Here is a 22,689-nt window from a genome sequence, read left to right on the forward strand (position 1 = left end):
GAGGCAGGTACTATCTCAACATGAAAAAAAAACGTTTATTCTGGTACATGGATAGGATAGGTTTAGAGGGATATGTGCCAAATGCAGGCAGGTGGGATTAGTGTAGATGGGGCATGTTGGTTGGTGTGGGGCAAGTTGGGCCGAAGGGCCTGTTTCCACGGTGTGTGACAATGACTTTATCAGAATTGGCTCAAAAGACCCTGGGGTCCTTCTATTTCTTCTTAACAGGACGTAATCTAAGCATTTTGGAGAGTGAGAGAAAAGTGGGTGTTAGGCGAGTGGCAGCCAGATTTGCATATTTTCAAGGTTTTATCTCCTTTAAAGCCCCCTGCCATCCAGTAAAAGCCACGTTTAAGGCTCTTTACAGGTGCCCCCAGCATTCCATCTTGGCGATGCCATGATAGTTTTTGATCATGGGGATGTCACATAGAAACATAGAAAATAGGTGCAGGAGTAGGTCATTCGGCCCTTCGAGCCTGCACCGGGATTCAATATGATCAGTATGATCATGGCTGATCATCCAACTCTGTATCCTGTACCTGCCTTCTCTCCAAACCCCCTGATCCCTTTAGCCACAAGGGCCACATCTAACTCCCTCTTAAATATAGCCAATGAACTGGCCTCAACTACCTTCTGTGGCAGAGAATTCCACAGATTCACCACTCTCTGTGTGAAAAATGTTTTTCTCATCTCGATCCTAAAAGATTTCCCCCTTATCCTTAAACTGTGACCCCTTGTTCTGGACTTCCCCTACATCGGGAACAATCTTCCTGCATCTAGCCTGTCCAACCCCTTAAGAATTTTGTAAGTTTCTATAAGATCCCCCCTCAATCTCCTAAATTCTAGCGAGTACAAGCCGAGTCTATCCAGTCTTTCTTCATATGAAAGTCTTGACATCCCAGGAATCAGTCTGGTGAACCTTCTCTGTACTCCCTCTATGGCAAGAATGTCTTTCCTCAGGTTAGGAGACCAAAACTGTACGCAATACTCCAGGTGTGGTCTCACCAAGATCCTGTACAACTGCAGTAGAACCTCCCTGCTCTTATACTCAAATCACAATTGAGCTCAATCAATTCTTGCCCGGTGGTCACACAGAAACACTGATCATGATGAGGGGTCCAGGCTGTTTTTGGAGTCATATACAGTGTGGAAACAGGCCCTTCGGCCCAACTTCCCCACACCAACCAATATTTCCCATCTGTACTAATCCCAGCTGACTGCCTTTGGCCCAAATCTCTCTAAACCTATCCTATCCATTTCCTGTCTAATTGGTTCTTAAATTTTTGCAATAGTCCCTGCTTCAACTACCTCCTCTGACAACTTGCCGCATACACACACCACACTTTCTGTGAAAAAGTTACCCCTCAGATTCCTATTGAATCTTTCCCCCTTCACCTTCTCGATTTCCATACTCTGGGCAAGAGACCCTGTGCGTTTTGCTCCGTGAATTTTGAAAGTTTTCATTCTAGGTGTGAGAAATGAGATTTGCGTGGTAGCATCTGAATACATGTATATTTGCCATATCAATCATAATTGTCAATGCAAAGTAAAGCAAACTCATTGACAAAGATGTCAGTGAATGCGATGTATCTCGTCTTAAATTCTGATTCAATAACCTAGGTTTGTACATCTCCAGGGCAGCTGGCATGCATGTGTCATCTCACTAATTTGAATGAATGAGGTTTTTTCTATATGCCACACTTCATTCAACATTGATCCCAGAGGATGCACATATCTGTCATGTTACCCAGATACAGCCCATTACACAGTTCCTTCAAAAAACGAAAGGTACTTACACATCTCCATATGCCCGTCATCCTTCACCCCTCCACCAATCTTCTCTCACTTTCGACTCGCCTTTCTCCCTCTCCTCTTTTTACTAGCTATCTCCACTCTGCACTTCCAGACCAGCAGCGATTCATCCCAAAACGCCAACCATTCCTTTCCATTCAGTTATCGCTTGATCTGCTGAGTACCTCTAATAGATTGTTTGTTACCCCACATTCCACATCTCAGGTGTTGTTGCTCTTCGGTAATCAGCTCCTCCTCACTGACCAACATTTAAGGTGAACTTCAAGGTTGCATGCTCAGCCCTCTTTACACCCATAACCATATGGCTGAGAACAGATCCAATGCCATCTACAAATACATCAATGACACCACTGGTGTATGGAGGGAGGTGAGGCAGTTACTATGACAACATTTTAAAGGCATTTGGACAGGTACATGGATAAGAAAGATTTAGAGGGATATGGACCAAATGCTGTCAGGTGGGACTAGTGTATATGAGGCATGGGCAAGTTGGGCTGAAGGGTCTGTTTCCGTGCTGTATCACTCTATGAATCTACGATTCTGGGACCAATGTTGGCTGAATTATGGTTGATTTAGTTTAGTTTAATTTAGTTTAGTTTAGAGATGCAGTGCGGAAACAGACCCATCAGCCCACCGATTCCACGCCGACCAGCGAATCCCACAACCTAACACTATCCCACACACACTAGGGACAATTTACAATTTTACCAAGCCTAATAACCTGCAAACCTGTATGCCTTTGGAGTGGGGGAGGAAACTGGAGCTCCCAGAGGTAACCCACGCAGGTCACGGGGAGAATGTACAAATCCCTCCACAGATAAGCACCCATAGTCAGGATCGAACCTGGGTCTCTGGCGCTATAAGGCAGCAACTCTACCGCTGCGCCACTCTGCTGCCCTGGTGATGAGTCAGCGTATAGGAGAGAGAAGGAACACCTGGTTGAGTGGTGGTGCGACAGCAACCTCTCGCTCAACAAAACCAACAAACTAATCACTGACTTCAGAAAGGGGAAAGCAGGAGACCACATGCCAATTTTCATCGGGCTGTTGGTGGTATAGAGTTAGCATTTTCAAATTCCTGAGCATGAAGTTGACCTGTGGTGGAGCCTGCACATAGATGCAATCATGAAGATGGTGTGCCAGGGCCTCCACTTCTTTGAAGTTTAAAGATATTCGGCATGTCTCCGTATACTCTGACCAACCTCTCCAGTTGTATTGTAGAAAGTATCCTGACTGGTCGCATCATGGTGTGGTACAACAATTCCAACACACAGGAATGCAAGAGGCTGCAGGAAATGGTGGACAGCCCAGGCCATCATTGACCTCCCCGCCATCCAAAGCATCTACAAGAGTTGATGCCTTAAGAAAGCAGCATCAATCATTAAGGAACCCCACCATCTGGGTGCATACCTTCCTTTCACTGCTACCATCGGGCAGGAGGTACAGAAGCCTCAAGTCCCACACCGCCAGGTTAAGGAAAGGCTTATTTCCGACAATCATCTGGTTCTTCAAAGGTCTTTTATTGCCAAATAAGGTGCAATGATATTCATATTACCATACAGCTATACTAATAAAAAAGCACCAAGACACACAACTATGTAAAAATTAACATAAACACCCACCGTAGCGGATTCCCCACATTCCTCACTGTGATGGAAGGCAACAAAGTCTAATCTTCTTCCCTCATTTTTCTCTCACGGTGGGGGCATTCGAACCATTCGCAGTCGGGGTGATTGAAGCTCCGCAGTCGGCGTTCAAAGCCCCCGCATCGAGGCGCTCGAAGTCCCTGCGTCAGGGTGTTTGAAGCTCCCGCATCGGGGCTTTTGAAGCTCCCACAGTTGGGGCGTTTGAAGTTCCGTAGGCGACGATCGAAGTCCCTGCATCAAAGCTCCTGCGGCTTGGAGCTCTCAAAGTCAGTTTCTAACCAGAGACCGTAAGTTCCATGATGCTAAAGTCCACAGGCTCTCGCGGTTGGAGTTGAGAGGTCAATCCCTGGCAAAGAGATTGCGAGCTCCACGATGTTAGACCGCAGGCTCCCATGGTTGGAGCTCCCGAAGTTAGTCTCCAGCAAAGGCCGCCAACTCCTCGATGTTAGGCCGCAGTGCGGACGGAGATACGATTTGGAAAAAAAATTGCATCTCCGTCGAGGTAAGAGATTACATCCCTCCCCCACTTAAAACAAGCTAAAGAATGCTAAAAACATACGTTTAACACATACAAAAAAAACAAATAAGGGTCAGACAGACTGTTGGTGAGGCAGTCATTTCTGGCGTCACCCAGTGATCTTGAACCAATCTGCACAATCGTAATCCTACTTCAGCATCAGAACACTATGGACCACCTATGGCACTACCATGGACTTGCTTCGAGTTTTTTGCCGTAATAGCTTGTTTTTGACACAATCTTTTTCTTTTCCCTGTCTTGTTGAGTTTATGTGTAATTATGTATAATTTAAGTTTTTGTGTATTATCTGAGTCCATGTACCTGTCATTGTACCTGTGCCTCACCGTATCTGTGAATTTGATAATAATCTCAATTTGACGACACTAACACTATTCTACACACTAGGGACAATCCACAATTTTTACCGAAACCTACAAACCTGTACATCTTTGGAGTGTAGAGGAAACTGGAGCACTCATGGGAAACCCAGTTAGTCACGGGGAGAACGTACAAACTCCTTACAGACAGCACCCATTGTCAGGATTAAACCCGGGTCTCTTGCACTGTACAGCAGCAACTCTACCGCTGTTGAGATATTTTTCCAGCAGACATTGGGAGTGAGTGGGACTGGCTGGGGGCTATTGATGCAGACTGTACACTGCAAGGGCCAGGAAGCGAGAGGGTACGATCATTTCTCCCTAGCCACAAACTCTTTTAAGCACTTCCCTCTGGAAGGCGACTATGGATTGTAAAAAGCTGCCACAGCCAGACATAAAAACAGTTTTTATCCACGAGCAGTAGCTCTACTCAACAGCCAAAAGTATGTAGCCTCCTTTAGCTCTGGTATTTTATTTAATTCTTCACATGTATAAATTATAATGTTTTATTTTTAATTGTCTACTGTATATCATATTGTTACTTGCGAGCAAAGCACCAAGGCACATTCCTTGTATGTATACATATTTGGCTAATAAAATGTATTCAATTCAATAAATGCAGAGTAAACAATATTTTATTATTATTGATACTTCATAATCGTGAGTGAGTGGATTTTACTATCTCTATCGGCTTTGCAGCTCTATGAATGCAGAGTAGCATTTTTCACACTTGTGGTACCAAGATTTATTGAAAAAAGTATTTCATTTCTTGTAGGTTGTATTTGAAGCAGTCACATCAGGTCAGCCTGGGTATATTGCCATCGATGAAGTGAAAATCCAAGGACACCCATGCAGTAAGTAACAAACAGATTACTTTGTCCACATTCAGCACGTAGAGATGAGAAGAGATTGTGTTGATTTTATCCAACTATTATTATCTTCTGAAGCCTTGTTGCACTTTCTGAACTGAAGATTCAGGCTAAATAGTCTGTGGATACCTATTTGCACTCTCCCTCTTTCCTCAAACAGTAGTCTTACTATTTCTGGAGGAAGGAACTTCCAGATGCTGGTTTATATCGAAGAGAGACACACTGCTGGAGCAGTTCAGCGGGTCAGGCAGCATCTCTGGAGAAAAGGAATAGGTGACATTTCAGGTCGGAACCATTCCTCAGATGTCTGAAGAAGAGTTCTGACCCAAAACCTCACCTGTTTCTTTTCTGCAGAGATGCTGTCTGACCCGCTGAGTTGCTCCAGCACTTTGTGTCTGTCTTTGTGTTATATGTTCTACCTTCCAGTCTCTGTGGATCATTGTTGAATGGATGGAATTTTAAAAGATGTCAGCTGGTCAAAATATGTCATCCTCCATCTCTATAGCTATCTTAGAACTTAGAGATGCAAGTTATCAGCTTTTGGCCATTTTTCAACTTTCAGTCCGTTCTTTTCTTTCAGCTTTTAATTCTTTCCAAACATCTGCTGTTCTCCACTATTTCCAGGAAGTTTTCTCGTCTTCTTCTGTCAACATTCAAAAAAAATATTTATTTAATTTCTCTGCCATTTCCTTATTCCTCAATATAATCTCCCCAGTCTCAGTCAGGAAGGGACACACTAATTTTGTTGACATTTTACTTTCTACATCTTCATTGAAGCTTTGGCAATTTGTTTTTATGTTTCATTTTAGATTATTCTCATTGACTTCATGTGTCTTCCTGAACAAGTTCTTGTTCCTCATAAGTCATAGGATCAGAATTGGGCATTCAGCCCAATGAGTCTACACCGCCATTCAATTATGGCTGATCTTAACCCCACTTTGCCTGCTTTCTCTCCTCCTTTTTACAGAATTCTGATCATTCCCATTGCTTTTATAAGTGACATTATAAACCTTATGCTCGTATCCAAATCTCTCATTAACTTGATAGACATGGTTGGTCTGTTTTTCCAGTTGTTATTTTTTTACCTTGAAGGGATATATGTATGTATTACATATAAACTATGCATTCATTATTTAAATATTGCTCAGGTATTGTAGTTTCCCAGTCTACAACAGCCAGCTCACGCCACATAATTTGGTAGTTTGTACTTTGGATCTTGGACCCGTTTTTCAGATTGAACTAAATCACCTACTCGTTTTATATAACATTCAAAATATCTGCTCACCAAAACCAGCTCCGACTATATTCAGTTCAAAGTTTTACCGACACCCCTTCTTATTCAATTGTGGGGCATTGGTTTTAGGACAACCCAAGTGAACCCCATTTACTAAAAAAGAGTTTTCACTTTCCTCACCACGGATGCCAGTGTGTAAGGGACAGCCAACCCAACCCAGTTTGTGATCCACACATTCAACTCTCTGATCTTATTGACATAGAAACATAGAATAAAGGTGCAGGAGTAGGCCATTCAGCCCTTAGAGCCAGCACTGCCATTCAATATGATCATGGCTGATCATCCAAAATGAGTACCCCATTCCTGCTTTCTCCCTATATCCCTTGATTCCTTTAGCCCTAAGAGCTAAATCTAACATTCTCTTGAAACCATCCAGTGTATTGCCCCCCCCCATTGCCTTCTGTGGCAGAGAATTCCACAGATTCACAACTCTCAGTGTGAAAAAGATTTTCCTCATCTCAGTCCTAAATGCCCTACCCCTTATTCTTAAACTGTGACCCCTGGTTCAGGACTCCCCTAATATCGGGAATATATTTCCTGCATCTAGCCTGTCTAATCCTTAAAAAATGTTGTATGTTTCTGTAAGATTCCCTCTCATCCATCTAAATTCCAGTGAATACGTCCAGTCGACCCATTCTTTCATCATATGTCAGTTCCGTCATCCTGAGAATTAACCTGGTGAACCTAAGCTGCACTCCCTCAATAGCAATAATGTCCTTCCTCAAGTTAGGAGACCAAAACTGCACACAATACTCCAGGTGTGGTCTCACCAGAGCCCTGTACAACTGCAGTAGGACCTCCTTGCTTCTAAACTCTCGCAACGAAGGCCAACATGCCATTAGCTTTCTTCATTGCCTGCTGTACCTGCTTGACTGTTTGTCAATTAGCACATCGCTCAGGCAGTGCTTAAGAAATGATCATTTTTCTGGTGCTTTTTCTTAATTTGGACCAAGGTATAGTTTAGTTTAGTTTAGTTTATTATTGTCACACATACTGAGGTACAGTGAAATGCTTTTTGTTGCGTGTTATCCAGTCAACGAAAAAGACTGTACATGATTAGAATCACTTCTCAGCAGAATCTTCACACTGCCCATGTCTTGGGCACAAACATCGTGGGCCATAAAGCACGTTCCTGTGCTACACTATGTTTTTCAATATATTAAGTAGGGCAGCACAGTTGCACAGCAGTAGCACTGCTACCTCACATCGCCAGACACCCGGGTTGTATCCTGAATATGGGTGATGTCTGTGCAGATTTTGTAGTTTCCCCTTGTGACCACGTGGGTATTCTTTGGGTGCTTCAGTTTCCTCTCGCATTCCAAAAACATGCAGGTCTGTGAGTTAATTGGCCTTTGTAGATTGCCCTCAGTGTTCAGGATATAGAACTACTGGACTGGGTGAGCCAAAGGGCCTGTTTCCACACTGTATTTCTAAGCTGAATTAAACTGAACTAAACTAAATTAAATTCAACTAAACTAAACTATTGCAGTCACAACGTTTCCATTATTAATGAAAAATATAAAATCTGAAATAAAAGTAGATAACAATGAAATAGGTTTTATGATTAAACGTCATTGGCCTGAAATATTAGCTCAGTTCCTATTAACTCAGATGCTGTCTGGTCTCTGGAGTTGCTCCAGCACATTCTGCAGTTTTCATAATTAGAATTGTGCACTCGAGTGTCATTCAAACGGATTGTAGTTTCAGGATTGAAGTCATTCTTGTTTTAAACCAAGCCATACTTAACCCATAGAGCTGTTATAACATGGAATATACATTCACAGGCAACTCTCAGAGTTATGGAGGTAATGGACTTTGATTGAGTATAGTAAAAGACTGTAAAGGACAAATCATATGTTTGAAGTGATGATATTTAATGGATGTAGTATTCCATTCAAATTAATGTTGTGGTCCGATCATTATTTTGGACATTTGCAAAGTATTTTTTTCGCTTCCTGGTGACAATCTTTACCTGGTTGAAAATAATGCTAACATTCCTGTATCATTGAATGATTGCCTGGTCATTCTCCGGAGACAGGCTAGCTGACATGAAAATTAGGTGTAATAGAATATCTTTCTCCCAGTCTAGCAAGGTTGTATTGGAATTGGGAGAGTGGGATCACGAAGGCAGGTTTTATACCATTTCTGTATCAGAATCCCTGCATTCTCAATTTACAAACTCTTGATTTACAAATTTTTGCCACAACACCATCGATTCTTTGATGTGTACACCTTTGATTTATGGAGCTGTTTTTCACTGGAACATAGAGCATATCATACTCTGTGCACAGAAATATATTGTGCTGAAATATCCAGAGTGCACTTTGCCCAGCTCTCTCGATTTATACCATTTCACTTATTTTGTTTAGTTTAGTTTAGAGATACAATGTGGAAACAGGCCCTTCGGCCAACCGAGTCCGCACCGATGAACAATCCCCATACATTAACACTACCCTGAAAAACAAGGGACAATTTACATTTGTACCAAGCCAATTAACCTCCAAGCCTGTAGGTCTTTGGAGTGTGGGAGGAAACTGAAGATCTCGGAGAAAACCCACGCGGTCACAGGGAGAATGTACAAACTCCGTACTGCAGACTGCACCTGTAGTCGGGATCGAACCCGAGTCTCCGGTGCTGCAAGCGCTGTAAGACAGCAACTCTATCGCTGCACCACCGTGCTGCCACATCAGACAACATTTTCCACAAATGTATCTTCCAGGCAGAATATACAGGTGCTTGAAAGTGCGCACTACCAGACTCGGGAACAGCTTCTTCCCTTCTGTTATCAAGTTTCTCAACAGTCCCTCCAATAGTTTGGGGACAGTCTGATTCACCTCTACCTTATTGCAGACATTAACTTGTGTCTCTGGAACTGCTGCACTACAATAACCCAGCAGGTCAGGCAGCATCTCCAGAGAGCACGGACAGGCGACATTTTGGGTTGGTACATCTCTTCAGAGTGATTGTGAATCAGTCTGACCTCTGTAAAGCAGCAACTCTACCTCTGCGCCACCATCCACCCCAAAGTGCAGAAGTAACTCAGCTGGTCAGGCAGCATCTCTGAAGAAAAAGGATGGGTGACGTTTCGGTTTGAGGGCTTTCTTCAGGCTGAATGTAAGGGATGGGGTGGGAGGTGGGGGGGGGGGGGGGGGGGGGGGGGGGGGGGGGGGGGGGGGTGGGAAGGTGAAGAGCTGGAGGCGAGAAAAGCCCAGGGCCGATGAGGGCTGATTCTTACAAGAATGATTCCAGAAATTTAGAAGGTTGAGGGGGGAACCTCATTTAAATGTACAGAATAGTGAAAGGCCTGCATAGAGTGGATGTGGGAAGGATGTTTCAATTGGTGGGAGAGTCTAGGACCCGAGGTCATAGCCTCAGAATTAAAGGGCGCTCTTTTAGAAAGGAGATGAGAAGGAGCATATTTAGTCAGAGGGTAATTAATCTGTGGAACTCATTGCCACAGCGGGTTGTGGAGGCTGTCATTGTATATTTTTAAGGCAGAGAGACAAATTCTTGATTACAACAGGTGTCAAGGGTTATGGGGAGAAGGCTGGAAAATGGGATTTGAAGGCAGAGATCCGCCATGATTGAATGGAGGAGTAGACTCAATGGGCCAAATGGCCTAATTCTACTCCTATAACTTGTGAACATGTGAGGGCCAGCCACAAATGACCTCAAGCAGGGTAGTGTCTGGTAGGTCCATTGCTGGCAAGAGAAGGTGCGATCTCAAGAGAAACAATGGGGAGAACTGTGGCACTGGTAAAGCGATTAGGGTGGAGGAAGTTCCTCTGTTTTGCACTTTCCATATTTATTATTGTATTTATCATTACTGAAGGTGTATAGTTAATGCTTGTTTTAACGGATTTTGGTTATAACCTACGGATGTACTAATGCCACTCCCGGCTGACACCGCCTCCCCAGTCGATTTCAGACCCGACTTACTGCCACCACCCCCTGCCCACACAGCTTCCTGGGCCATTTCAAGGCCACGCCTGCTGCCGCCACAGACAATCCTTACCTGAGCTCCGGCCACCCGCGGACCACGGCCATCAACACCACCAATCCTCGCCTCTCCCCGCTACCAGCTCACCGGGGCTGTCAACTCACCTGGATTCCAGGCCCAGTACCAGACCGAGAGTCTGAAGAAGGGTCTCCAGCCAAAACATCACCCATCCTTGTCCCCCAGGTTCTGCCTGACCCGCTAAATTGCTCAAGCACTTTGCGTCGTTTTGTATATTAACCAGCAACTGCAATTGTTTGTTTCTACTACTTCTACAATGATAATACTTTACTCGGTTATAGTGGATGATCGATAATAATGGACACCAGTATTCCCTATTCCTTGTGCTGCACCGTTGTATATTCTATGTTCTATAAGGGGAAAGGCAGATGTATGGACTTTGGTCAAAAATGAACATGATCCTGCTGAATTGTAGATCAGACACCAGAATAGAATGGTCTTTTCCAGTTCCTTTGTGCCTGGGCCTGAGAGGAGCAATACTACTATATCTTATAGACAGTATTCATTCAACACTTCAATTAACCTGTGAAGCGGTCGTGGAGAACTCAAGCATCTATAAGACCATAAGGACCAGGAGTAGCAACAGGCCATATGGCTGCTTTGAGCCTTCTTTGCCATTCAGTTAAATCATGGTTGACCTGATCTTGGCCTCAGCCCCACATTCTTGATGGAGCCTCACAACACAAATCTCTATTTCACGTCTGCACATATTCAATGATTCTGCCTCTTGGTAGTGGGGGGAATTCCAATCACTGCTGATGGAAGAAATTCATGTTCATAAGACATAGGAGCATCATTTGGCCCATTGCGTCGTTTCCGCCATTTGGTCATGGGTGATCTATTTTTCCCTTTCAACCCCATTTTCCTGCCTTCTACCTGCAACCTGTAGTGCCCTTACTAATCAATACCCTATCAATTTCCACTTTAAAAATACCCAATGCCTTGGCCTCCACTGCCACCTGTGGGACATTTCCACTGACTACCCACCTTCTGGCGAAAAAAATTCGACCTTCATTCTAAATGTTTTTGAATATATTCTGAAGCTGCACCCTCTGGTCCTAGACTCTCCCACTATTGGAAACATCCTCTCCACATCCACTCTATCTTGGCCTTTTCATTCCTGTCTATCATTCCAACTGATGGGCTGAATGGCCTAATTCTGCTCCTATAACTTATGAACATTTTGTTCCTTTCCCATTCTATTTCTATCTATTCCTTTTCCTCCATGTCCTAACTGAGCATTACTTTATTCTGATACTCTATCTCCTACTTGTACATAACCTCAGTAGGGAAAGCATCCATTTAGCTTAAATCCCTTTTCCTTTATCATCCCCCCATCCGTCCAAATTGTACGTTCAATAGAATCATCTCACTGCATTTAGTATAGGACCGACCTATTTGTCAGTCAAACCCCTCAACCGAGGACTCAGCATGGATAGGGCATCTTGGTCAGCAAGGGCAAGTTCATTCTTTACAATGATGCGAATGTCATGCTACGCTGACACTTATCTGGCATCCTCATCTGCGACGCTTTAAATTGTAGCAAGCCTGTTGCAATCTGTGGACAATTTACTCAGTCCTGAGGCTGACACTAGTGGAAATGCATTCGACTGTGTAGAAAGCCCAGCTCCATTAAGTTAAACGCTCGACTTCTCGTAGGCAATGCAGCCTTGGTGTTGATTTTACAGCCATTCTTCTGAAACACATCAGCAGGTTTCAAGATGGAGAGGAGAGGTTCTCGGAGGTGGAATAAATGAGGGTGAAAAATGCAGATAAGAAATGATTTTTGGATTGTGGGAGTTGAATGATCCATAGTAAATGAAGGCTGAAGCATCTCCTGCCTACTAATGATGGTCTAAGCCTCATCTGAGCCATATCATCTTGCCAAGAATTCACAAGCACACTTGAATTTGGACCTGTTACAAAAATAAACCCCAATTCAAATAAACTCTGCATCCAGGCTTGGCACCATCTAACTGCTAACTGAATTATTTTCTGCCTTACACTGAATCCCTTTGAAAATTGGTGTCCCATTTCAAGATTTTCAAAAGCTTTTCCAGTAATTGGTCAAGAACAATCTCGATGGAATTATATGAAAAATGAAACCTCTTTTAAAATTACATCATTTATTTATTTTGCCTCTCTTCAGCCACCTTGTGAATTATATTGTAGGCGGCATGGTGGTGCATTGGAAGAGTAGCGGCCTTACAGCATCAGAGACCCGGGTTTGATCCTATGGTTCCTGTCTGTCATGAGCTTGTGACCATGTGGGTTTTCCCCGGGTGCTCAGGTTTTCTCCCACAAGACGTACAGGTTTGTAAGTTAATGGGCTTCGGTAAAAATTGTAAATTGTCCAGTGTGTAGATAAGTGCTAGTGTATGGGGTGAATACTTGTTTGCTTGGGCTGAAGGGCCTGTTTTCACGCTGTATCTCTATAGTCTAAAGAAATATAATTATTTGTCACTTTGTGTTAAATTCTCTCTTATCTGGCTATTTAATCAACGGGCCTTTAGGCTACACACCGAATGACATTGCTGTGGCTTGTAGACTGACACACTAGTAAGGACCCATACCACACATGGTGTAGATCTCCCAACCAACTCTTTATAGCAAGGTCCCACAATCAATGCTGTTGCCTCTCCACCATTTACCCATTGAACAGAACCTCTCAGCCTAAGTGTTGTTAAAAAGTCTGCCTGCAAACCATTCCCAGTTGAATGAAATTTGCTGCCAGACTGCCAGGAGTAACGTATAGAACAAACACACAACAAATTAATAATCCATAATGGTGTCAACAGTGTATCTGTAAAAAACCCATCTTGGGCTAATAAATGTTTACAGCTGACACCTTCGCTTTGTTTTAGGAGTGAGCAAGATGCTGGGAAGGTCTTTGCCAATGCATATGAAGCAGGAACTGCAATAATAACTTGATTTATCAGCCGTGTTCAGGAATGCAATGGTGGAACAATACCTGAATGTAATGCCTCGTGACAGATGATGGCCTTTTACAGTATTTATCCACACTCTCAGAAAGTGTACAAATATGCACTGTGGTGATGGCCCCATGGTGTAGTTGAGGTTATGGGATTTGATACAAGATGCAGGCAATTTCAATAAAGTGAAAGCTCTCTATTTTAAGCATAAACAAAGCACTCAACCAATTCACAGGTTTCTGATGATGAGTGCTACAAAACTGCCAACTCGGCACATTTCATCCCTATTTTCTGCAACTGAGCACCGTTAATGCACTAATACAATAGCTCAATAGAACATGAATTATGATTGCATACAAGAATAAATTCTGCCAGACTGCACATCAGCAGTGAAAAATCTTCCAACATACACTAACTATGGTGTGGAACTGCGATAGATTTACCTTAATACTTGTCTTAGTATGGTTTATCGACCTTTCTTCTGAGCTTTTTTTTTACACATTTTGTTGTGAGCCTGAGTCTTTTAGTTCCTATTTCATGTCTTTAGTCTGCCTTCAGAATGTCTTATTTTCATGCATTCTTCAACATGAGCTGTCATTTCTCATTCCTGATCTGATAAAGGTTTCAGTCTTGTTCTCTTATCAAAATTGTTGCCCATCTCTCTTTTCTGTTTATTTCTCAGCTAAGCTGGCAGTCTTTCTGTGTAGGAAGGAACTGCAGATGCTGGTTTACACCGAAGATAGATGCAAAATGCTGGAGTAACTCAGAGAGACAGGCAATGTCTGTGGATAGAAGGAATGGGTGATGTTCCTGGTCGAAAGCCTTCTTCAGGTCTGAAGAAGCGTCTCCACCCGAAACATCAGCCTTTCCTTCTATCCAGAGATTTTGGTAGTCTTTCCGTCCATCACTCCTCCCAATAAAGCACTCATTCGAGGGCAGTAATTTGCTATTCAGCTCAGCAATCAATCACATAAATTAGCAGCAGGAGTAGGCTACTCAGTCCCTCAAGCTCATCTGCCAGTCATTAAGATCACAGCAGGTCCGATCAGAAACTCAACTCTGCTTTCCCATCTTTCAACTATATCTTCATATTGTTTAAGAAGGAACTGCAGATGCTGGAAAATCTAAGGTAGACAAAAATGCTGGAGAAACTCAGCGGGTGCAGCAGCATATGTGGAGCGAAATAAATAGGCAACGTTTCGGGCCGAAAATGTTCTTCAGACTGATGTGGGGGGGGGGAAAGAAGAGAGGACGAGGAGGAACCAGGGGGCTGAGGGAGAGCTGGGAAGGGGAGGAGACCTGAAATTAGAGAAGTCAATGTTCATACCACTGGGGTACAAACTGCCCAAGTGAAATATGAGGTGCTGCTCCTCCAATTTCCGGTGGTCCTCACTCTGGCCATGGAGGAGGCCCAGGACAGAAAGATCGGATTCAGAATTTGAGGGGGAGTTGAAGTGCTGGGCCACCGGGAGATCAGGTTGGTTATTGCGAACCGAGTGGAGGTGTTCGGTGAAGCGATCGCCAAGCCTACGCTTGGTCTCACCGATGTAGAACAGCTGACATCTAGAGCAGCAGATGCAATAGATGAGGTTGGAGGAGGTGCAGGTGAACCTCTGTCACACCTGGAACGACTGCTTAATTTCACTGCCCTTTGAGGAAGAGAGTTACAAAAGCTAATTTCTTCGAGAGCGAAGATGTCACCTCATCTATATCTTAAATTTCTTATCCCTTATTTTTAAACACCATACTTAGTTCTAGATGCTTCCAAAAAAATAGATTTTTTTTTCTCATTTTCTACTCTGTCCCCTCAACATATGTTTTAGTCATCTCATCCCACTCTTCAAAGGTAATGTGGATACAAGTTGAGTGTCCAATCTTTCTTCATTCAATAACCCATCCATTCCAGACTATTGAACCATATCTGAATTGCTGTCAACATATTTCAATCTTTTAGTTTAGTTTAGAGATAAAGCATGGAAACAGGCCCTTTGACCAATCGAGTCCTTGCCAACCAGCGATCATCCGTACACTTGCACTATCCTACACACTAGGGGCAATTTACAATTTGTACAGAAGCCAACTAACCTACAAACCTGTACATCTTTGGAGTGTGGGAGAAAACTGGAACACCTGGCGAAAACCCATGCGATCACAGGGAGAATGTGCAAACTGCGTACAGTCAGCACCCGTAAACAGGATTGAACCTGGGTCTCTGGAGCTGTAAGGCAGTAACTCTACCGCTGCACCACTGTGCCGCCCTGTGGACACAAGTTTAGTCTGTCCAATCTATCTCCGTACGATCACCCACCCACTCCATATACCAGACTAGTAAACCATATCTGAACTGTTGTCAAATTATTTATATATTTTCTAATCAATACTCTGTACAATCCGACAGATGTGGTCTCAGCAATGACCCATTTAATGGAAGCATAACTGTCCTGATTTTATATTTCATTCCACTAATAATAGAAAATAATATTCCATGAGCTTTCCTAATTACTAGCTGGACCTGATGACTGAACTTTTGTAAATCGAGCAGAAGGGCATCCAGAATGCTCTTCATCTCAAAACTGTCATTTTTTCATCATTTAGCTAATATGCACCTTTTTATACTTTTCCTGCTGGCATGAACAATTGTGCATTCCTCTATTTGTTTAGACCTTCACCCACTCATTCCCTTCCTATACCTGTTTGCTGCCTTCTTCGGACCCCAACTTACCCATCTTTGGCATATTTGTGAGTCAGCCTCTGGTTGCTTCATTCAAAAGTCAAGAGTGTTTTATTGTCATATGCCCCGAAACAGAATAATGAAATTCTAACTTGCAGCAACACAAACCAGCATCTGCAGTTAGAAACATAGAAACATAAACAGTTCCTTTCTACACGTGATTTTATGATATTTCGAGTTTTCCCACTAACTTAACTGTCTGCAATCTTAATCCTCTGCCCTTCAAAACACTGCTCACATCTTAACTTTGTTTTTAATAAGATCAGTCTGAAGAAGGGTCTTGACCCGAAACGTCACCCGTTCCTTCTCTCCAGGGGTGCTGCCTGTCCCACTGACTTACTCCAGCATTTTGTATTGTGTGTGCGTGTGTGTATATGACTCAACTTTAACTTTTCTAATGGAATTAAAGTCATGGAGGAACTCAGCGGATCACATAGTACTCTGTAAAACCTGTAATAAATACAGAAATATATTCAATTCTACTTTTAAAGTTAAAGTCCTGGAGGAACTCAACAGGTCAGGCAGGGAGGGAATGAACAGGTGACATTTCAGGTCAGGGCCCTTCCTCAAACTAACTTTTAAAATATGAATCTTCTTTATATTCATGTATAGTATATCTAATATGTTTGGATAACATGCAGAACAAAGCTTTTCACCGTACCTCTGTACACATGACAATAATAACCCTAAACCTAAATCTAAACCTAAAACCATCCCTATCTTTGCATCACATCCCACTCAAAGAACAAACCAGTCTGACATTTGAACGTACACACTCAATAGGTGAATGTATGAGAGTGAGGGTGGACAAGGGAGTAATCTTGCTGGACATCAGCAAAATGCTTTTTATCATCCACCCACATTCTGTATTGTATGATCATAAGTGATAGTAGTAGAATTAGGCCATTTGGCCCATCATCTACTCCACCATTCAATCATGGCTAATCTATCTCTCCCTCCTAACCCCATTCTCCTGCCTTCCCTGACATCCGTACTAATCAAGAATCTATCTCTCTGCCTTAAATATATCCACTGACTTTGCCTCCACAGCCTTCTGTGGCAAAGAATTCCACAGATTCACCATCTTCTGACTAAAGAAATTCCTCCTCATCTCCTTCCTAAAAGAATATCCTTTAATTCTGAGGCTATGACCTCTAGTCCTAGACTCTCCAACTAGTGGAAACAACCTCTCCATATCCACTCTATCCAACCCTTTCACTATTCTGTACGTTTCAATGAAATCCCCCGTAATTCTTCTAAACTCTAGTTAGTATAGGCCCAGTGCCATCAAACCATCATCAGATGTTAACCTGCTGGCTCGAAGGGCCGAATGGCCTACTCCTGTACCTATTTTCTATCCCTGAGCATTCTTGTAAACCTCCTCTGGACCATCTCCAGAGACACCACATAATTCTTCAGATATGGTGCCTAAAATTGCTCACAGCGTTCCAAATGCGGCTTGACCAGTGCCTTATAGAGCCTCAGCATTACATCCCTGTTTTTGTACATAAGCCCTCTTGAAATAAATGCTAATGCTAACCTAACTTCAATGCAAATTCTGAGTAAGCTCCATTGCCGCATATCTCAGCTCATTTTTGAGTTAGTTGGACTGGATGATACTTTCAGCATTGAAAGCATTGTGTAAAACAGCCTTCTGTATAATCAGCAGCTGTTTCGCTTAGCTTAGACTGCATTTTCTGTGTTTTATTATATAATGAATGGTTTCATTGTTTATCTCAGAAGTGAGCATTAATTCATGTCTGGGAGGCTGAGGGCAATGCTCTCAGACATTGAGTACATGTGCATGGTGGTGTGTTCAAAATCAACGTGGCATTTATATGTACAGTTCCCTCCATAATTTTGGGCCAAAGACCCATCATTTACTTATTTGCCTCTGTACTCCACAATTTGAGATTTGTATAAGAAAAAAAATTACATGGGGCTAAAGTGCACCCACACACACACACACACACACACACACACACACACACACACACACACACACACACACACACACACACACCCACACACACACACACACACACACACACACACACACACACACACACACACCCATTTCGGGGCACCATAGTGTTTGAGACACAGTAATGTAATTGAAAGGAACATAGTCATGTTTAGTATTTTGTTGCATATCAAGATAGCGGACTGCGGGGGTGATGCACCGTTGTGTATGGCTGCTCCTCCTGCAGTCCGTCCTTTCACCCTTATTTATTTTTATTTTTAGTCCTGTTAATATGAGGTGTTTCTGGGAGTTCTTCTTTTATGTGGTGGGGGGGGGAGGGGAAGGGGGAAATTATTTTTAACCCCAGTCCTACCTGGTCGGAGGTGCGGTTTTTCTCCGAACCGCATCTTCGTCCTCTCTGTGCGGCCTACGAACGAACTGGAGCAGCGCTGGAGCGGCGTTTCCTGCGGGGACTGCAGCTTCGACGGCGGTGTAGATGCTGGGACACCTACAAGGAGCGGGCGATGCCTTACCGGGTCGCCTTGCGGTAAGCTCCGGGGCACTGTGACCGTCGACAGCACCGCGGAGCCTGGGATCCGAGATCGCCAGAGTCGGGGGTTCGGCCGGCGCGGCCTGTGAACTTTGGTCGTTGCAGTCTTCGCGTCGGAAAGCGGCCGCTTCAGTCCAGGCCGCTGATGGATGTTCACCGACGCCGATGATCCAGCTTCGCGGCAGGAGGGCCTGAAGACACCGGGTTGGCTGAGGAGGCCAGATATAGGCCCCCGACCTCGGGTGGACTATGAGGGGGAGAACTGGATATTTTTGGTGCCTTCCCTCACAGTGAATTCTGCTGTGGGGGGACGTTTCATGTTGATTTCTATAGTGTACTGTTTCTGTGTCTTTTTTCTTATTCTCTTTTTTCTCTTTTTTGATTTGTATGGATTTATTGCATTGATCTGTTCAATTAATTTAATCAATCTCTGTAAAGCACTTTGGTTCAAATACTGGTTTTGTTGAAAAGTGCTATATAAATAAATATTATTATTATTATTATTATATCCTTTGCATGTAACGACGGCTTGAAGTCTGCAATTCATGGACATCACCAGTTGCTGGGTGATGCTCTGCCAGGCCTGTATGCGGCCATCTTTAGCTTATGCTTGTTTTGGGGGCTAGTCCCTTCAGTTTTTTCTTTAGCATATAAAAGATATACTCAATTGGTTTCAGATCAGGGGATTGACTTGGCCACTCAAGAATTGACCATTTTTTAGCTTTGAAAAACTCCTATGTTGCCTTAGCAATATGTTTGCGATCAATGTCTTGCTATAGAATGAACCGCCAGCCAATGAGTTTTGAAGCATTTGTTTGAAATTGAGCAGATAGAATGCGTCTATGCACTTCAGAATTCATTATGCTACTACCATCAGCAGTTGTATCATTAATGAAGATAAGTGAGCCAGTACCTTCAGGAACCATAAATGCCAAGGCCATAACTGTCGGCCTGCTTTTCGCTACTATCGTGTTTCACAGATGACGTGATATGCTTTGGATCTTGGGCAGTTCCTTCTCTCCTCCATACTTTGCTCTTGCCATCAATCTGATATGTTAATCTTCATCTCATCTGTCCACAAGAACTTTTTCCAGAACTGTGGTTGTTCTTTTAAGTACTTCTTGGCAAACTGTAACCTGACCATCCTGTTTTTGCGGCTAACCAGTGGTTTGCATCTTCCATAGACAACCAGAAAACATGTCAGTAAAGCAAGGCTTCTTTATTGTAATGCCAGGCAGGAGAGGGGCAGCAGCTCTAGAGCTCCCCATAGCCCAACTCAGAGAGACAAAGAACAGATATCGTAATTATACTATTATCTTGTCAGTACATTCCAGTAGCCACGACCATATATGGTAAAACTAAAAGCTCTGCAGCCTATTAGGATATTAGAAAAGTTTAGACAAGATATTAGGCTTATCCAATAAAAAGTTGTTAATTACCACTACAGTTTTGCGCTATTCTCTGCAATTTGGCACAGCCTCCTTTTTTAGCTTTGAGGCAAAACTATGCTTTCTACAAGCAGGTCTCCATTTTATATATTACTTGAAAATAACAGCAGAACCTCCATTTTGTGACCCATTTGAGTTTTGATTACTTTAACTCTCATTCCCTCCTTTTATCATAACATGAAAACATTCACAGTCCTTGGTAGGTACCAATGGTCACAAGCAATGATTAGCAGAAGTTCAAACCATAATATATCACCATACTCCAGAGTCCATCAAACCAACTGTAAGGTCACCAGTTCTTACTCCCCTCACCGTATCCATGCATGTCACTGCCAACCTTACGGATCTTTTCAAGTTCTTGGGAAATATGGGGAGCAAGATCAGTGATATTAGAGGATTAATCAGGGATATAGGTGCAACACTCCCGTTCTACTATAGCACAGGTGCCCCCTGTTTTTGCCAAGATAAAGTCTAATGCCATACGATTTTGCAAGGCCACAGTGCAGATGGCAACCTTCTCTGTTGGACCCTTGAGGACTGAAAAAGGTGAATTTATTATGGGGAACAAGGAAATGGCAGATGATTTGAACAGGTATTTTAGATCCGTCTTCATTAAGGAGGACACAAACAACCTTCCAGATGTACTAATGGCCAGAGGATCTGGGATGATGAAGGAACTGAAGGAAATCCACATTAGGCAGGAAATGGTGTTGGGTAGACTGTTGGCATTGAAGGCTGATAAATCCCCAGGGCCTGATGGTCTGCATCCCAGGTTACTTAAGGAAATGGCTCTAGATAGTATGGATGCATTGGTGATAATTTTCCAATGTTCTATAGATTCAGGATCAATTCCTGGGAATTGGAGGGTAGTTAATGTTATCCCACTTTTTAAGACAGGCGGGAGAGAGAAAACAGGGAATTATAGACCAGTTAGCCTGATATCGGTGGTGGGGAAGATGCTGGAGTTAATCATAAAAGATGAAATAGCAGTAACAGGTTGGTCCAAGCCAGCATGGATTTACGAAGGGGAAATCATGCTTGACTAATCTTCTGTAATTTTCTGAGGATGTAACTAGGAAAATGAACAAGGGAGAGCCAATGGATGTACTGTACCTGGACTTTCAAAAAGTATTTGATAAGGTCCCACATAGGAGATCAGTGGGCAAATTTAAAGCACATGATATTGGGGGTAGAGTGATGACATGGATAGAAAATTGGTTGGCAGACAGGAAACAAAGAAGAGGGATTAACGAATCAGAATGGCAGGCAGTGACTAGTGGGGTACCGCAAGGCTCAGTGCTGGGACAGCAGCTATGTACAATATACATCAATGATTTAGATGAAGGGATTCAAAGTAACATTAGCAAATTTGCAGATGACACTAAGCTGGGTGGCAGTGTGAACTGTGAGGAGGATCCCATGACAATGCTGGGTGACTTGGACAGGTTGGGTGAGTGGGGAGATGCATGGTAGATGCAGATTAATGTGGATAAATGTGAGGTTATCCACTTTGGTAGCAAAACAGGAAGGCAGATTATTATCTGAATTGTGTCAAGTTGGGTAAAGGGGGAGTACAATGGGATCTGGGGGTCCTTGTTCATCAGTCAATGAAAGTAAGCATGCAGGTACAGCAAGCAGTGAAGAAGGTGAATGGCAGGTTGGCCTTCATAACAAGAGGAATCAAATATAGGAGCAAAGAGGTCCTTCTGCAATTGTACAGGGCCCTAGTGAGCCCAGTCCTGAATTATTGTGTGCAGTTTTGATCCCCTAATTTGAGGAAGGACATCCTTGCTATTGAAGGAGTGCAGCGTAGGTTTACAAGTTTAATTCCCGGGATGACGGGACTGTCATATGCTGAGAGAATGGAGTGGCTGGGCTTGTATACCTGGGAATTTAGAAGGATGAGAGGGTATCTTATTGAATCATATAAGATTATAAAGGGTTTGGACACACTAGAGACAGGAAACTTGTTCCCGATGTTGGGGGAGTCGAGAACAAGGGGCCACAGTTTAAGAATAAGGGATAAGCCATTTAGAACGGAGATGAGGAATCACTTGAGGGGAGAGGAAAGAAGGAAATTTAGAACGGAGATGAAACCAAGAAGCAAGAGTTAATGCCAGATCTCCCACAATGCAAAGGGAGGGAGAAAGTGGCCAGCGCTGACCAGTGGCCATAGCAGTGCGCATGTGCAGGGCAGTCGAGGATGTGCTGGCCATGGCAGGGGGAGAATGTGCTGGCCATAGCAGTGAGCATGTGCAGGGCAGTCGAGGATGTGCTGGCCATAGCAAGGCGGCCAGCTGTGCCAGCGGATGTGGAGCGGGGCGGTGAGAGAGAGATAGAGATGGGGGCCTATTCGGGCAAAATGATGCGGCTTTTAGCTTGCCTGGCGGGACTTTAGGTGGCCATTGGCAACCGGGCAACCGTTAATTTCGAGCCATGAGGTACGTAGCAGCCGCCCGTACATCATCTCGGCTGGTATTAGTTTCGTAACTCTGTGCGCGGTCACCCTCAATTCAAAGAGAGCAATCTTCT

General features: G+C 43.4%; 1 protein-coding gene across 12 annotated transcripts in view; it reads left to right on the forward strand.

Annotated features, from left to right (window-relative positions):
- Positions 1–22,689, forward strand: part of LOC129696231 (receptor-type tyrosine-protein phosphatase mu-like) — a 905,597-nt gene that overhangs the window by 322,161 nt on the left and 560,747 nt on the right. For all 12 annotated transcript variants that reach the window (XM_055633926.1, XM_055633914.1, XM_055633916.1 and 9 more), the window contains exon 4: positions 5,127–5,205. In XM_055633926.1, coding sequence (XP_055489901.1) covers positions 5,127–5,205 — 79 coding nt within the window. The remainder of the gene's footprint in view (positions 1–5,126; positions 5,206–22,689) is intronic.

Source organism: Leucoraja erinacea, chromosome 4 (assembly GCF_028641065.1).
Source record: "Leucoraja erinacea ecotype New England chromosome 4, Leri_hhj_1, whole genome shotgun sequence".
Lineage (NCBI taxonomy): Eukaryota > Metazoa > Chordata > Chondrichthyes > Rajiformes > Rajidae > Leucoraja > Leucoraja erinaceus.